The following is an 18,170-nucleotide window of genomic DNA, read 5'->3' as shown; positions in this document are numbered from 1 at the left end:
TTGGTGAAGAGGACTTGGCTGGAGTGGATTGTATGAAGCGGTATTTACAGCTTCTGCTGCCTGTAGGGTGGCCTCCCTTACAGACAATACACCACCATCATCATCATCATCATCAGCCTGATTATACCCGCTGCAGGGCGAAGGCCTCTCCCATATTTCTCCACTTAACCCGGTTCTGTGCTAGCTGCATCCACTTGACCCCTGCGAACTTCTTAATCTCATCCGCCCACCTACGCTTTCCTTCCCTTGGAATCCAGTTTGTTACCCTCAGCGACCATCGGTTATCCTCTCTTCGCACTACATGTCCTGCCCATGTCCATTTCTTCTTCTTAATTTCCACTAGAATGTCGGTAACTTGAGTTATTTCTCTGACCCAATCTGCACGCTTTCTATCTCTTAATGTTACCCCTACCATTTTTCGTTCCATAGCCCTCTGGGTTGTCCTCAACTTAAGTAGAACTCTCTTGGTTAGCCTCCACGTTTCAGCCCCATAGGTGAGTACAGGCAAGATGCAACTGTTGTATACTTTCCTCTTGAGCGATACCGGTAAGCTGCTAGTCATAATCTGCGAGTGCTTGCCAAATGCGCTCCATCCCAATCGTATTCTTCTTGTTATTTCCTTTTCGTGGTCCGGATCTGCGGTTACTACCTGTCCTAAGTAGACATATTCGCCTACTACTTCCAGTATTTTGCTCCCTAATGTAAACTGCTGTTCCTTCCCGAGGCTGTTGAACATTACCTTAGTCTTCTGCATATTGATTTTCAAGCCTACCTTTCTACTTTTTCTGTCTAGGTCATCAATCATTATTTGCAGTTCATCCCCCGAGTAGCTCAGCAAGGCAATGTCATCAGCAAATCGCAGATTACTGAGGTATTCTCCATCTACCCTTATCCCTAACTGCTCCCATTCCAAGTCTCTGAATACTTCCTCTAAACAAGCTGTGAATAGTACTGGGGAGATTGTGTCTCCTTGCCTAACACCTCTCTTTATGGGAATTTTGTTACTTTCTTTATGCAGAACTATGATTGCTGTGCAGCCGCTATATATATCTTCCAGAACTTTCACGTACGGCTCGTCTACCCCCTGATTTCGCAATGCCTGCATCACCGCCGAGGTTTCAACTGAGTCAAATGCTTTTTCGTAATCAATGAATGCTATGTATAAGGGATGGTTATATTCCCAGCATTTTTCTATCACCTGATTGATGGTATGGATATGATCGATAGTAGAGTACCGTTTCCGAAACCCTGCTTGATCCTTTTCTTGATTGCAGTTTAAGGTTGTACTGATTCTATTAGCGATTACCTTAGTAAATACCTTATACGTAACAGACAGTAAGCTGATTGGTCTGTAATTTTTAAGGTCCTTAGAGTCCCCTTTCTTGTGAATGAGGATAATGTTTGCATTCTTCCATGGTTCCGGTATGTTCCGGTACCGTCGATGACACCAGGCACTGCATATACAGGGTGGCCAGTTTTTCTAGCACGATATCCCCCCCGTCCTTCAGCAAATCTGTAGTTATCTGATCCTCTCCAGCTGATTTCCCCCTTTTCATAGTTTCTAGTGCTTTCTTGACCTCGTCCTTCGTCACTGGTGGAACGTCTGACTGTTTTTCCCTACCGCCAATCTCATTACGGTCCTGACTACTTTGGCTACTGTAGAGATCTGTATAGAACTCCTCAGCTACTTTGACTATCTTGTCCATATTAGTGATGACGTTGCCCGCCTTGTCCCTTATCGCATACATCTGGTCTTTACCTGTGCCCAATTTCTTCTTTACCGCTTTAAGGCTTCCCCCGTTCTTTACAGCATGCTCAATTTTCTCCATGTTATACTTCCTTATATCGGCCACTTTGCGCTTATTGATTAGCTTTGATATCTCGGCCAATTCGATCTGGTCTGTTGGATTGGAAGCTTTCATACTCTGGCGTTTCTTAATCAAATCTTTCGTCTCCTTAGACAGCTTACCGGTATCCTCTCTAACTATCCTACCGCCTACTTCTACAGCACATTCAGTAATATCTCTGAAATTATTGTTCCTTGCCTCTAGGGTAATATCGCTATCCTCAGTTAGAGCTGAATACCTATTCTGTAGCGAGATCCTGAACTCTTCTGCCCTCCCCCTCACCGCTAATTCGTTGATGGGTTTCTTTCTTACTAATCTGTTGCGTTCCTTCTTCAGATTTAGGCTAATTCGGGACCTCATCATCCTGTGGTCACTGCATCGCACTTTCCCGATTACCTCTACATCCTGCACAATGGCGGGGGTTGAACACATTATGAAGTCGATTTCATTTTTAGTCTCTCCGTTAGGACTTTTCCATGTCCATTTCCGGTTCTTCCGTTTGCTGAAGAAGGTATTCATGATTCGTAAGTTATTGCGCTCTGCAAACTCAACTAGTAACTCCCCCCTGCTATTCCTAGAGCCAATGCCATAGTCACCTACTGCCTTGTCTCCTGCCTGTTTTTTCCCTACCTTGGCATTGAAGTCGCCCATTAGTACAGTATACTGCGTCTTTACTTTTCGCATTGCCGATTCTACATCTTCATAGAAGCTTTCAACTGCCTGGTCATCATAACCACATGTAGGTGCATAGGCCTGTACAACCTTCAGTTTATACCGCTTATTAAGCCTAATTACTGCAGCGGTGGCGTAGCGGTAGAACATCCGCCTCGCATGCAAGAGGACTGGGGTTCAAATCCCGGTGCCGCGCAATTCTCCACCGGAACAAAAAAAAAAAAAAAAAAAAAGACAATACACGACGCCTGGCATATCGGTGGTTGGCCGTCCGGGGGAGGATCGTGCGCAGTGCCGCAGCGGCGGCAGGTTGGCTTTCTTGGATGGGGGCATACATCCGCTCTGTGGCCCAGCTTTCGGCAGTTAAAGCACGCCTCCGGGCGGCTTTTGTACGGAAAAACTTCGGAAGTAAAGCCAAGGTACCGCATGTATCGGGGTAACAATTGGCACCGGCGATTGTGATCACGAAGTGGCGTGTGCGGCCCATGCGGCGCGCGGCTACCACTGTGAGGTCCGGGTTCCTGGCTTTGAGCTCAGCCTGAATCTCTGCGTCGGTCTCGTGGCTGTGGGCTCTGTAGATTATCCCCTTCACCGAGTTGTCGGGGGCTGGGGCGTACGTGGCGACCGGGATGGCGACATTGTCTAGGGTGATTGTTTGGACCTTGACGTAGAGGAGAGCGCGATCCTTGTCCGGAGTACTGACCGTGACGGCCGGTGTTGTTGCTCGGGTGGATTCTAACTTGGTCGGCGGTGATGGCCACGCGGCCGTCGATCTGAGCAGCGTCATAAATAGATATGGCCAGTTTGGCGGGGCCAACGGCGTTCAGGTCGACTGTACCATGAGGGCGAAGGACGATTTTGTAGTCATCCGTCGGCAGGCGAGGGAGTGGTCGTTTTTTCGCAGGTGGCGGTGGGCGGCTGCGGACGCGCTGGCTTGAGTGAGCTGTAGTGGCATCAGACGCTGGAGCGTTGGCCGGCGGCGTATCCGCTGGTGTCGGTCGGCGGTATCGGCGTTGCATTTCAAGCGCGGTCCATGTGCCGTCGGCTAGGTCCGCAGGCGAAATGTCCGTGCCGGTGACGGAATACGGCATCTCTGAGCTTGAGGGTGTGGAGGCGAGTCGAAGTGAGGCGGCCGCAGCCGCCACAGCTGGGAGCGGGCACGCCCTAAGCGTGCGCAGCCATTAGGCCTACCTCCCTCGGTCAGGTTTGGCCGCAGGAAATTGATCGTAGAGAAAACAAATTTCGCCTAAAATCGTTGAAATTTGCACAGTCCACGCCGGATAGGTAGCGAAGGGTCTGGCGCAAATTCGGGGGTAGTCGGTGGCGAAAAACGGGCGAAAATGCTCGAAGAACGCGGAACGCATGTAGAATGCGACCGCTAGCGTCCGTGCCCTTTAGGTGGTCGAAATTACTCGTAGCCCTCCACTACGACTCCCCTTTATCTCTTTCCACTTTCACTCCCACCTTATTTCCCTAAAGGCGCGGTTCAGGTGTCCACAGTGCAAGTGTGACAGATACTGCGCCTTACTCTTCCTGTGAAGCAATTATTATCTATCGCATGCGGCGGCTGAGGCGACGGAAGGACGGGGTGTGGATGATGCCTTTTTTGCTTCGCCACATATACGAACATCCGATTTCTTCAGATCAAATCAGGCACAGTCACAAGTACTTCAAATTTGGTTTTATAAAATACTGCCGACAAAACGCCGCTTAATCATAATAATTGGTTTGCAGGAAGGGAAAGGCGCAGTATCTGTCACACTTGCTCTGTGGACACCTGAACCGCGCCGTAAGGGAAGGGATGAAGGTGGGAGTGGAAGTGGCAGAGAGAAAGGGGAGCCATAGTGGAGGGCTACGGAGTAATTTCGACCACCTGGGGATCTTTAACGTGCGCTGACATCGCACAGCACACGGACGCCACTTCGTTTCGCTTCCGCCGTTTCTGTGAGAAATTTGGGCTTCATCCCGACCTCGGCGGCTGCGTTTCGATGGAGGAGAAACGAAGAGGCGTTCGTGTGCTGTGCGATGTCAGCGCACGTTAAATATCCCCAGGTGGTCGAAATTACTCCGTAGCCCTCCACTACGGCTCCTCTTTCTCTCTTTCCACTTTCACTCCCACCTTCCTCTTTCCCTTACGGCGCGGTTGAGGTGCCCACAGAAAACAACTGAGATAGTTACCGCGCTTTTCCCTTCCTATAAATAAATCAGTTAAAAAAAAAGGATTCAGCGCATTAGGGCTTTAGTTGGGAGAAGCAATCTGTCGCATAGAGTTGTTGCATACAGAACCGAAACCGAAACAAAACTGAGTCATGTTTAATTTTGGAGTTGAATTAAATCAGTATTTTTTATTTTTGTTTTTTTCTGAATACTTCACGTTTTCGATACGTATATGGTCGATCAATTTTTGTCCCAAGATTGAAAATAGAATGTGTAGTGGTCGTAGCCGTAGCCGCAGGGCAGGTGCGTGCTCCTCCCCCACCGCAGCGGAAGAAACAGCTATAGCGCTGGCCATCGCTGACCCGCGTACGCGTACAGCCCTTAGTGACTCAAAAAGAGCAATTCTAAATTTCTCGGCAGGCTACATATCTGCCTTCCTGCTGCACGCATCCTGCGCGGCTGCACTCCCGACCACAAAATTAACCTAGTCTGGGTACCCGCCCACGCGGGCAACTCTGGAAACGATGGGGCCGACCAACTTGCCCGAGGTATAGTGCCTAAATATACCCGAGGATTAACAATCCGGGCGGTCGGTCTCACGCATCTAGACGCACTCGCTGAAGCCCCCCAGACTTTCGCCGAAATTACCAATTTACTCAAAGAGACGCGACGCCTTTTCCCGCCTCCCCACCCCGACCTCGACCGAGCACAAGCCACCCTGCTGCGCAGATTACAGACACACTCATTTCTTAGTCACTCCAGGCTATCACTAATTACTAACGGGGAATACGACCCCGCATGTCCAAATTGTAACAACGGAGAACCCGCCACTCAGGCGCACATCCTCTGGGGATGCGTAAATAACCCGCCCCCAATGATGATGATGATGATGATGATTTGAGGCTGCACCCTTTGTAACGGGTGGACACTAAAGTGCGTCCCAGCCAAAAAAAGAAAGAAAAAAAAAGGAAAGAGAGAGAGAAAAAAAAGGAAGAGTTAACGGTGGACGAGTGTCCACCACATGCGGAGACGGGATTTTGTGACTGATGTAGCACTGTCACTGTTGCCACTGTTGTCGCCACGTTCACTGCACTCCGCTGTTGTAAATCCAAGTGCTAGGGGTAGCGTGGGCCCTCCTGCCAGCTCCCTCTGCGGAAAGCTGGCATCAACTCCTTACCAAGCCAGACAGGAACACACAACTTTCACAGTTCACTCGGTTGGGCCCAGGCATAGAGTTAATACAAAGAGTCTTTGTATTAACTCTATGGGCCCAGGATTCCAGGATGTCGCCCCCACCTGGGGGTCACACAGGACCCCTGCCCTAATTCACAACATCTGGGGCAAATAAAGTTGTCTCTCTCTCTCTCTCTCTCTGTTGCTGGGGTCAACGCAGTTTTTAAACATCGTGAGTTCTTTTTTTTTTTGTTTTATTTTGTACGCCTCTAACTTCTTATTTGGAAGAGTGCAAGACGATGCCTTAAGCAAGTAGTCAGCGTGAAGCCGATATCAAGGCCAAAAAAAGCCGAAATTTATAAATTTCCTCATTTCCGCGTTTGCGCGTTTTCGTAGTTTCGACGTTTCGATATTTGGAAGACGTTGGCGTTCATAGCAAAGCCAGCAAAGCTCCTGAAATTCGGAGTTCGAGTACTCTTACTGCCGAAAGTCTATAGTTGGCGGGGCCCGCGAATACGATTCTCAGGGTCAGTGTGTTTCATCCCGAGGCCATGCGTGTGAAGTTGATGCTTGACTCATTTGCAACGCCGGCTTCTGTCATGGGCACCATGTCGGAATGATAAACATGTTCCCCAAAGCACGTGGGCTCTCTGGCGCCGAGGACGTGTCAGAAGACGTAAGTGTTACTGTTATCTTCTTCAGATACTCAGTTTTCCCATCTGGTCGTCTGAATAAGTGCCGCTGAATTCTGAGCGGGGTGTAAATGGCCTTGTGCAGTGACGCTACGCGTGATATCGCGGTTTGCCAATGGACATTTGTTCCGTGAAAGTGTAACAGGTATGCACGGCTCTGATACTGCCGCTGTTCCATCATACTGCCTGCAACCATTTACTGTGCCTCCTAAGAGCGCATGGCTGACTTGGTATTTCTCGCGTCTTTTGTTATATTTGGTAAGGCGCGTGCCTAAAGTACTTTTTTCATACGCACATGCGTTTCGGTAGTGGTGCCTAGTTGATCTCGGCTTATTCTTTCGTTTTGGCGGGACATTTATGGGCGTGCGGCATGGTTACGACAATTAATAGTCGGCGCAGCGAGCTTGGACAAAGCAGGAAAATGAGGGGCGTCGACATTATATTGTTTTTGTTATCTAAGGTTGCTCTGTTCGTAAAAAAAGAAAAAAGACCAGTACCTATTTAGCAACCTACCCTTTCACGGCACCAGAGCAACATGGAGGGCTCTTAGGACAACGAGCGCAGTGCGGTAAGGTTTAAATAAGGCTGCACGCCGGATCAGGGTAAGCTCTCGTCGATGTTTACGATGCATTGCCACATGTTGCGTCGCAGTACGAGCTTGTGGACTTGTTTTTATTTTCTGTTGCTGTTGCCTGGCGACCTGCTAACATCCCTGTAATGTCCACGAGGCAACAGTATATGTGTCAGGGCTTGCGGCGTGGGCGAGTGTAATGGCATTTGATTAGTAATCTTTGGCTCATGGAAGCCTCTGGCGTACTACTTTGTACAGCATAGCTTTTATCCGCATATTTTTTAGCAGTGTAAATAAAGCCTTTGTCAAAATATACGTCATAAAGGGTTTGCCTCTGACCTGTGCTGTGCAGCTTGTTACGTGTCTCCTCTAAAAAGTTAAGGCTCACACAGAGAAGCAAATTCTTTGGGCTTTCTAATTTTTACAGATGAGCATGTGTTCATATCTGGTGTAAAGTTTTTCCTTGGGTACATATGCAAAACTCACCCAGCCAACTTTCTGCTACTCTATCAGTATTTTGTTAATAAACAAATAAAAATAAAAAGTGGGAAGATGATTTTTGTTTTCTGATGCATTAGACCGCACATTCATTGCAGCAACCTCTCACATTTTGCTTTGTGATCTTATTGTTAGCCTTTCCGAGTGTACATCCAGCAGCATCTTATTCATTTATCATTTATTTTGCATGATGAATGTTTACTATGGCTTTTGAGCAACCAGCGAGCAATAGTGAATTTCAAGGTTACATTTTTCTTGATGGTAAAATGAGCTTTTTTGAACCCCGCTCACAGTGTAGAAACCATAGTTTTATTTGTAGGTGTTCCCAGGTGATATTTTATTACTTTTCTTACAAATAAATGAAGGCATCACAGGGTCTGGGGGATTGGTGTGGATGTTCGTCTTTTCAACATTTCTGGTTTCTGCATAAAAGGGAGTAAATTTCTTGCCTTGAAGTGACTGGAAGCGGCATTTACTGTGCGAAGTAGATGAGCGATAGATACACCATCATTTCTGGCCCCACTGCAAGCATTTTGGAACCAGCTTCATTGGCACTGACAATATTGGCAATTAAAAATGACAGTTCTGCTCTCCCACCCTCTACTTACTCTGAGGAACAAAAAAAAAAAAAAGGCTAACAAAACAAATGGAGGTCCGCGCCTCACCTGTGTACAATCATTGGTTGGCTGTTTACCAGCTTTTGGTTGTTGCGCTCATTTTCCAATGTGTATGGCAGTGGCAAATCGAAATCAAGAATGCAAAGGCATTGTTATAGCCTGCACATGTCCAAGGGGAGCAACACGAGCAAATGACTTGTTTTTGTTTCGAAAATGTATCATAATGTTGCGGATGCAGTAAATCACAGCTTCTGGTGGCCTGTTGTTCACCATGACATCGGCATAATCGGAATATGTTGTACTGTTTAAGAAAACTGTTTGAAAAGCAATTATACTGTGATCGATTGGTTTTCAAATTTGAATAAAACATTTCCTGAAGTTTTAAAAATGAATACATAGTAAATTGCTGGCTCCATTAGAAGTACTCGTACCTAGTGTGAATGCCCAAAAGCATTCATTAGCATTCATTCTACACGTGTAGAATGAATCTTCATACCCGTTTTCAAGTCCTTTTAACTGATAAGTATCTCACTTCAAAATTTTTTCCCCCTGTTGCCTTTGGCACGATTAGTGATGAGGGAGGAGGGGGGTCTTTCACGTTCAATGACTGTTCCAACTGTGACATCTGTGTGCTGTTTTCTCCTGGTGCAGCATCTTTGGGAAGCACTTTTGCAAAGCTTCATGTAACCAGGGTATAAGGGGAATATGAAAGTTCTATTTTGTTTACTGTTAACAGTAAGGCCTCATCCTTCATGAAAACATCAAAAAAGGAATGGCGCTTACCATTAGAGATAACTGCGCACATACGATATCTATCCCTTGTACAGGTGTTCTCTTTTCATTTCTTTCTGTTATTCTCATGTGTGGATCTGTAGCACAATCATGGTTTTACAGGCAGCCATTAGTGAGTGAGCAGTGCCTTTGGAAGTTCCATGTTCCATATACAGAAAATAAAGCATATTGTGAGCCTTTTTGTTGTCACTCTAAGGTACCCTGTCGGTTGTCTTGGGCCCAGGAGACTAAGCTTCTGAAACAGCATTGCTCTTTTCTTGTATCAAGAACATTTATAGACTAGCACTGTAACAGTGAAGGGCACAGCACAGTCGCACCGCTGTTGCCTGCTGAGCAGAAGGTTGTTCGATTGAATCTCGGTCGCAGTGGCCTCATTTCACTGGGACTGATTTCCATAAGTTGCCGTGTGCGGTGCAGTGCCAGTGCGGCTTAATGTCACGCGGTCGAAATTTACTCCATACCCCCCTTACATTCGTCTTCTATCCCTTCCCCATCACTACCTCTCCACTCCTTATGAACTGTTACGGTTTTTATTATAGGGGTTATGGGTTATAAGTCCTCAGACAGCTATGTCTTTCGCTCTTGTGTGAAGCCATGCTCCAGTAGAGATGTGGAGTCTTTCTTTGGATAAGTTGACACATCTTTGCACCCTATGTTAGCATATTATAGTGGCCTGTGATTTATTTGTTTACAGTTATAGGGTCATTTCGTGGTACCCTCTGCAGCGCGGCAGATGGAACAAGTCTCTATATTGCACCTGCTAATATACTGAGGGGGGGCTGTCACAGGAAGAAGCGTCTTTGGTGCAAGAGTGTGACCGGACACTGCGCTCGGCCTTGGATCAAATTCAGCAGCGCCGCCGCACGCCACCTGGTCGCCCGGCCACTTCTGCTGTGGCTACTGCTGCTGTTGCTGCTGTCTCGGAGCCCCAGTCCAAAGATGCTGGGAATGTCGTCCCGTTGGCACCTTTTCCACCACCTGTAAGGCTGGACATCATTCCTACCCGATTATTGCTGTGCCTATAGCACATTCACTGGGTAGGAGCGGGCAGGAGGAAACAATCTGCCACTGCTGCAATTGCTGCAGGAAGCCCTGCTGTTGTTACTTTGTGTATGTGGAGTAGTTTCATTTGGTAGATTGGAATGGCGACTTGCTGCATCAGGTTGTTTTATAAAAGTTGCAGGACAACGAGGCTTCTATATTTCCTGGCTTTTTATTTCTGGGGTGGTCTTCCACATGTTGTGGTAGTGTCAACAGACCCTACTCACCAATTTCAGCGATGCCTAACAGACCCTACTCACCAATTTCAGCGATGCCTGTCTGTCTGAAGCTGTGAAGCAGTTGGCAGGAGCTACGAACTTGCGCAGAACTTTTTGCGATGGGAATCAAACCCACTGGGGGGGCCCTTAGATACTGAGTGAGACTTAAGCCTGACACATATTCATAAGGCTTGATTAAAATTGCATAATTTGGTAGATAACAACTATGGGCTAATTAAGGATCATTAAGTGGGTGCAACCCTAAACCGAAATGAAAACCCGAGTGCTAGTGCACCTAATTCCTGTTAGGTCTAACTGGACTGAATTGGCCTTCATTTTCAAAAGTCTGCTTAGTCATATCTGTAATAAACTCACATTGCAGCCTTTTAGCACATTGCCCCGTAAGGCGGCCATGACACGGATTTTAGAATATAAACTGTTCATTGCATTGTATTCCTGTCATGCCAAGCTACTAAATTGGAAGTTTCAGCTCTATCGAATATGTAGATTTAAAAAAAAAATAGTATTTCATTTCTTTGTGAACAGCTCATGGTCTGGCAACCATTGCAGCCAGTGCAGATTCCCCCGCACGCCGTGTCGTCTGCAGCATATTTTGTACATAAGCATTGTCAGCTAGGATTCTGCGAAACTGTGATTAGCTTGTGTAGTGCGTTAGCTTATGCCAGGGCTTGTTATTAAGAGTGCAGCAAATTTTAGCACGCTTTTCTGGCTCTGGTGCAAGGGATTCGCCATATTGCTGGCATGGACGGCTTGTGGAAGACGCAGTCGGCGCATAGGTGAGTGCAGTGCTGTCATCGGACAATGTTGGCGGTCATGCCGAAGGTGGATGTGGAGCAAGAACTCGATTGCACCACTGCAGACGACACAGCAGCCTGTGCCTGTGATGTCACTATGGCATTTTAACGTGGCAATTGCTGTTAGGGGAAAGAGTTTTGCGGTCTCGTCTTCAGTCACTAATTCAAAATGATGGCGTCTAGGGAGCTCAGGCTTCGGAAGTAAAATAAGGTCCACTATTATCTACTGTAATCCATCCATAATACCATAAAGCTGAAATGCATCAGATGAACATTTCATGATTTTGCTTTATTTAAAGCCAGGTTTAAACTCTCAAATTTGGTCCTCAGCATTCGTTTTTTTTTTAATTGGTTCACAGGAAGGGAAAGGCGCAGTAACTGTCACACTTGCTCTGTGGACACCCGAACCGCGCCGTAAGGGAAGGGAGGAAGGTGGGAATGAAAGTGGACAGAGAGAAAGAGGAGCCGTAGTGGAGGGCTACGGAGTAATTTCGACCACCTGGGGATCTTTAACGTGCGCTGACATCGCACAGCACACGACGCCTCTTCGTTTCGCCTCCATCGAAACGCAGCCGCCGAGGCCGGGATTCGATCCCGGGAACTCCGGCACAGTAGTCGGGCGTCTTACCACTGCGCCACCCCGGCGGGGCACCTCAGCATTCGTTTGTAACTGATTTCAGTAAACACCATGCTTGCTCGCTTATGATGTCTCTGTCTCTGTTCTTTCTTTCTTTCCTTTTTTTTTTTTATTGCAGATTTGGAATTTTTGAATTGAAAGGTTGGCAAATACACAATTCACGGCCAGGGCAAGGCTTAAACTCGCTTCAAATGCTGAAATAGAGAAGAGAGAATGGCGCCAATGGGCGCTGCTACAGGAAGTCCTGCATTCTGGTCTCCTTCACAAACTCAACAGTTGCTACCACCATTACTGTGCAGATTTTTAAAGAACGCTCCTTTCTTAGGATAGCTGCAAAGTGGCTAAGATATAAAGGTAAGCAGGGTTCCTTACTGGACCATCACCATGCCGACTGCATGCTTCAGATGCTTTGGAGTTGGGGCCTTGGTGCTGTTTGGAGCTTCTATTGGTTGTCCTATACAACATTTTAACTTTTCTATTTAGCTTTTCTATTTTAACTTTTTCTTTCTTTAGGTCCATAAATAAGGGCATTGACTAATGAGACTTTTGCAAACCGCTTGTCTAACGGCTGCCAGGCACAAATCGTGGAGGCATAGGGGCTGCTTTATGCTTTTACCTGACCTACAAGTCAACAATTGACAATCTATTGAGTTTAAGGGCTCATGAAAAGCTGTTTACTAAAACTGAAAATTGCGCATGAGCAATAAGTATCCCATCGGTCCTCTGCACGACGCAAAAATTTCTAAACTAGTACCTTTGTTAGCACCAATCATATTGGCAATTGAAAATGATTCGTCTCTCACTCCTCAACTCGGCACGTGTCTGCATGCAAGAAAAAAAATGAAGAAAACAAGGAGTGACGGCACCCCACCGTGCCTCATTCTGCTCGTGTCATATGGAGCGGTAAATGAGTGGGCACATTCAGCAATCCTTGATGACATCAAGGAGGCTTGTGTGTGGGGAGATGCTGCCCTAATTGGTTGCGAGCAGTCGCCAGGAGAAATTTTTAAAATTGCTCATTATTGTATTTATTGCATTAGAATATTCCTGCAAGTACCGTTTCAGAGGACCTTTAAGCCTCGTCAGTCAGTGTAAGGTTCATTGTGTCGGTGCATTGGCCACCAAGAAGAACCGCTAGGAAAAGTGGATAATATGCGAAGCATGTAATTGTCTTCAGGGAAAAGCACAAGGTAAAAATTAAAAGACAGAGAAATAGCATACATTACAAAACTGAGAATGTCGCAAGGTGGAGGAGTACAAAAGTAAACAGCCAGTTAGGCAAATAAACAAAGAATGCAATCCATTCAGGGTAGTAATGCACGATATTAGGCAAGAAAAGTACAAGTCATATGGGCAGTCCACACATGGTGAAGGATGATCGTCACTCCACCTTGTCACCTGTATTTCATCCTTTAGTGCACCACAGATGAACCACATATAGTCTTCCACTGCCTGCTTTCCAGCCACTGTGTTCGCATTGTTTAGGGTGCTCTTGAGAGGAAGGGCCGTACGTAGACTTCAGCAGTGTGCCGATGGTTGGTGATTAAATGGAAGCGGAGGGATTCTAGTCGCGGGAAGAACCCCTCTCCGCTGGCTTCATCGCATTGCAACTTGACTGCTTTGTACTGAACTCACATGTGCATTGCCACTACACCACAAGGCGACAAAATGTAGTTTTTGGCACTGGTCTGGGGCAGCTTTGCATCGATCGACATGAAAAAAAATGACAAGGGTTCAATGCTACTGAACCAAATATTGAGCGAAAGCATTAGCTGCGGGTGGCCGAGTTTTCTTCATCTTCTCTTTTTCTTCTTCCTCAGCCCGCATAAAGCCCCGCTTTAACCAAGCCGTATGAACGTGCCTTAGTGGCCTATAGGGGTAACATGAGTACCAGGGTCCTAGCAGGCTGATTCTGACGTAACCGTCCCATGCAAAACGAGAGACCCAAGTTGGCAGCTCCTGCCGACCGCTTGAGTTGGTAGCCTAGCTCTCACCCTAGTGTCACGTGGGGTGTCACGTCACGGCGTCACATGGGTAAGACGTGGCTACCGGCCGCGCTACGCTGAAGGCTCGAAACCTAGAGTAGTATTGCTTTCGCAATAATAAATACTGTAATTACCTTACATTTGGAGCAATGTGGCCTTGGTGGCTTCTGCATCAACTGCCCAAATGATACTTTGACCCCATTGTGGTGCCGCAGTGGTTAGGGCGCTCTACTACTGTGCTCAAGGATATGGGATTGAATCCCGGCCGCGTCGGTCTCAAGCGAAAGGCAAGGCACCTGTGTGCTGTGTGATGTGAGTGCACGCTAAATAACCCCAGGTAGCCGAGTCCTCCTCTGCGGCGTCTCTCATAGCCTGGGTCACTTTAGGACTATAAATCCCATAAACCAAACCAAACCAATACTCTGTGTCAACACTACTATTCCAGACAGTAACCTTGGACAAAAGGGCAGTAAGCTTTGCCATTTTCAGTGGAACTGCATGGTACTTCTGAGAGTTGAGTGCACTCTGGGATAGCAATGTTAGGACCCTAACAGATGCTGTTATCAAGCAGTGCGTGTTTAGTGGTGATTATGTGCAACTATGTGCAGGCACCCTGTGGACAGCAGGGTCCATTGGAGGCGCTACGGCAACGCGAGTGGCTGCTGAACCTGCAGGAGCAACAGGAGCTGCAGCGCCTGAAGAATGTCACACCCCCTCTTCCTCTTAAGAAGGTTGCTCTTTCTGCATTTTAAATCTGTCTCCCTTGCACCCTCCATGATTACCATATTTTAATGATTCTGAGCAACCTCCCCCAATTTCTCAATACAAAGAATTTAGAAAAAAAAATATTGCATGCGAGTATAAGCACCCCCTTTTTTTCGCGAGGAAGTGTGCGCAGACAAGGCTGCCAGAACGCTTGTTCACTCGGTCATTGAGCCGAACTCGTAGTCCCGCGGGGCGATCTCCGGTTTCTTGCGTGGCTGCATTCCAACATTATGTGACAGCTGGTGACACAGAATGGCAAAAGCCGGCTGAAAGTGACCCTGGTAACTTCATTAGCATATTTGTCGCATATACCTTGAATCGGTGACTTTACAGTGGAGCTCAGCTGGTTTTGCAGGCATTGCAGGCCAGAGTTGCTTTGTTTGGTTCCAGCTGTTGAGAGCCGTAACAGAAGTTGGATTGAGTTTAAAGAGAGCTGCCTCAGTTCGAAGTTGAAGGGAAATGCAGTCTCATTTGTCAATGATGTTTACAAAGTTTGCTTGCCCGATAAAAAGTTATTTCTAGCATTCACCTCTCCAAGGTGTTGACATGAAAATGAAGGGGGGGTTGGGAGGGAGAATTCACGAATCTGGGGATCCCCCCCCCACTTTCTGCACCATGATCATGAAAAATAGGGGGAGCTGAAAATTGTTAAATATGGTATGTTACAAAACGAAAAATATGAGGGGTTTCATGCTTTTTCAGTGCTGGTAACTGATAGTGTTTACTGTAATGGTGCATGCAGATTACAAAATTCTTATAGGTGTCCTTGTTACAAGTCGCATATGTCTCCTCTTCCATTTTATAGTGGCAGCAGTGAGGTGAATGGTGGCATCAGGCAAAATGGCGTGATCAATATTTTTTTGGCAAAGGAGATTAAGTTTTGACAGGAGCATACAGGGACAGTGTGCGGTCATGTGACTCTCAAGAGGTGGGCAGCTATATTGAAGAAAGGAGTGGGGTGATGGTAATGCAGTCGAACCCGGATGTATCGAACCTGGATAACTCGAATTTTGGTTATATCGAACTCGCAGGATATCCTCTTGAAAATCCCAAGTAAAAGTATAGGAAAGCTACGTCGTATATCAAGCTCCAGTTTCACCGGTCGTTATATGGAACTCCGCACCACACACCGGAAGGTGCGCCTTTCCCAAAGGCGTTCGCATTACCCTCGGCAATTTGCCGCGTGACGTTCGCGCGAAAGGAACGAGAGAGAACAGTTCGACGACGGCTGGTCTAGGGAAGCGCCACGCCCTTTCCGCAAAGGTGCTCGAATTTGCGGTGATTGTTTGGCGCACACTAGCACGTGATGTTTGCAGGTAATGTGCCTGAAGGAATGAAAGGGAACCGGTTTGGCAACGGTCGGTATGGAGCAGATGGAGCCACTGCAGCCGTGGTGTTCGGGAGAGAGAAAAAAACGTGATAGAGCGAAGCGCAAGGGTGTTCCCATTCTTCTGCTGAGTTTTCTCTCTCCTTGCTCTTTTTCCCGGTGCTACATGCGCCGACAAGCCAGCTCAGCTCATGGCAAACAGAACTTCGGACGCTTTCTCCAGTGTGTGTTGTGAACCGTCTGCGTGCAGCGGCTGACGGTCGATGCGCATCTCGTTTCTTCACGCTGAACATGTTTAAATTATGGCGGCTGCAGGCGTTAAGAAGTGGCAGATGTTTTGTTTTTTTTTTTTTCCGCGAGAGTCGACCATCGTTGATGTGCTGAACATGCGGCGTAGCGTAAGCTGTGGTGGTTGCGGACGTTAAGAAGCGGCAGATATATTTTTTTTTGCGAGAATCGTCCATCCTTGCATCTACGAATCAACAAAAGCACACGGCCAGCTGTGATCTTGACACCGGCTTTTAGCATTGTTCGCTTCATATGGCGTTTGCAGCTATCGAGCTTTACAAGAATTTTGTAGCAGTGGACTATACCCGCCCCAAGCATGGCGTGATAAATCGAATCAAGCTTGTGCAATCAAGCCATGACGAGCACCCTGCCATGTTCACTTCTGTCACTGCAGGAGCTATCAAAAGTGTAGTCAAAAGATAAGCACTGTCAAGATAAGCGGTGCCAATAAAAGCTGTAGATGTGGCAGCTGAAACGGAGGGATGTGCCACCGGCTAAAGGCTGTTTCACATGCAAGCGAAAACACTCGAGATTTTTGCCGCGGCGATGCAAAAATCTGTTTTGAGCTGTCATGGTGGCTCGAGCGACGCAGTTCCAATAAGTTGGAAATTTTTCGCTCTGTCGCTGCCATTCGTCGCTAAGTTCACTCAATCGCTTGCATGTGAACCGGCCTTAACACTTTTTTTTTTTTTTTTTTTCAAATTCTCGGGGGGGGGGTGGGGGGGAAATTGGTGGGTTCTTTATGCGTAGTTTGATTACGCGACAAATGCGGTATCATTTTTCACGATCGCAAGCGGCGTCTCAAGTTGATTTCTTTACATTGAATTGTCGATATATCAAACTATTTCGCGATCCTCTTCGAGTTAGCTATATACGGATTCAACTGTATAGTCATCGTCAGTCAGATTTGCGTAACCAGTGGACTGTGAACCGCCCTGGAAAAATTCCGATTGACCTAAAATTGGAGATCAAGCCATATTGCTCGATATTTTTCATTTGGATGTCTTGAACCGGTGCATTGAGAACCACTTTACACATTACTGGTAGAACGTCTAAGCACCTGCTTGTCATGCAGCGTCTTCAACCAGATGCAAGTCCTCACCACATGCTTTACACGAACAGCTTTCGACGTCGGCACACGAGAGAAGGTTAATGTTAATTAGACCGTAGCCACGGTCACAAACATTTGCCATTATGGTCTCTATGAGTCCCGCTGAGCGTAAAAACTTCGATGCAGATCTGGTGTCATTGTTGACCGACTTCTGCCGGTTCCCGTGCAAGCATAAAAAACACGCCATAAAGTGAGCAAAATACCGCAAGTTGCGAGTAATCCAGCTGTGTCTGAATATTTGTTTGGTTAAGCAAAATATGCTAGCTAGCTTTTCACTATTTTCAGATGAATGACAACCATCCCACTAAACGTAAGCAAAATAGGCGCTAAAATTTTTTTTTTTTTCCAGCTTAGGAGAGGCACAGATCTCAAGCAGGCGTCAAGGGGGATGTGGCTGGTTGCCGCTTGGGTTTCGAAAAATGTCGAATTGGAGTTAATATTTCGCGTGTGAGTAAATGAAAGACTGGACTATGTAAAGGATAGAATAGGGGATTTAATTTACGCAAAAATAAAAAAATTTGTGAAATTTTGCCTACCCTGTACCCTTAAAAACTTAAAAGCGAAAATAATTTTGGGTGGATAAGAATAGGGGAGAGTGAATTTTGCAGGTACTACCTACAGATGGTTAATGGCAGTTTACCAGTATTCCCATAGCCCCGCCTGCTGAGTGGGTCAGGGGTTAGGATGCTTGACTACTTTGCCGAGGGATCTGGGTTTGAACCCGGCTGCAGCTGCCGTGTTTCAGTGGAGACAAAGCAAAAAGTACCTGTGTACTGTGTTTCAGTGTGCATTAAAGAACCCCAGGTGGTTGAGATTACCTTGAGCCCTCCACTCTGGTGTCCCTTACAGCCTGAGTAGCTTTGTAGCTTTGGGATGTTAAACTCCATAAACCAGTATCCCCCAACAGGATAGTATATAACAGCTGTATCTAACTCCCAATTACTGCTTGGACTCCCAGTTATGC

At 46.8% G+C, this 18,170-nt stretch overlaps 1 protein-coding gene across 2 annotated transcripts in view; it reads left to right on the top strand.

The window, feature by feature from the left end:
• The first annotated feature begins 6,166 nt into the window (after nucleotides 1-6,166).
• Nucleotides 6,167-18,170, top strand: part of LOC146185159 (uncharacterized) — a 61,145-nt gene continuing 49,141 nt past the window's right edge. For both annotated transcript variants that reach the window (XM_084606139.1, XM_084606138.1), the window contains exons 1-3: nucleotides 6,167-6,525; nucleotides 9,808-9,999; nucleotides 14,324-14,446. In XM_084606139.1, the coding sequence (XP_084462265.1) occupies nucleotides 6,466-6,525; nucleotides 9,808-9,999; nucleotides 14,324-14,446 (375 nt within the window). In that variant the 5' untranslated portion in view covers nucleotides 6,167-6,465. The remainder of the gene's footprint in view (nucleotides 6,526-9,807; nucleotides 10,000-14,323; nucleotides 14,447-18,170) is intronic.

This window comes from Amblyomma maculatum, chromosome 6 (genome assembly GCF_055883805.1).
Source record: "Amblyomma maculatum isolate TAMU_Amacu chromosome 6, ASM5588380v1, whole genome shotgun sequence".
NCBI classification, from domain to species: Eukaryota; Metazoa; Arthropoda; class Arachnida; order Ixodida; family Ixodidae; genus Amblyomma; species Amblyomma maculatum.
Note: the sequence above shows the minus strand (reverse complement) of the source record. Positions and strands in the feature narration are given on the sequence as shown.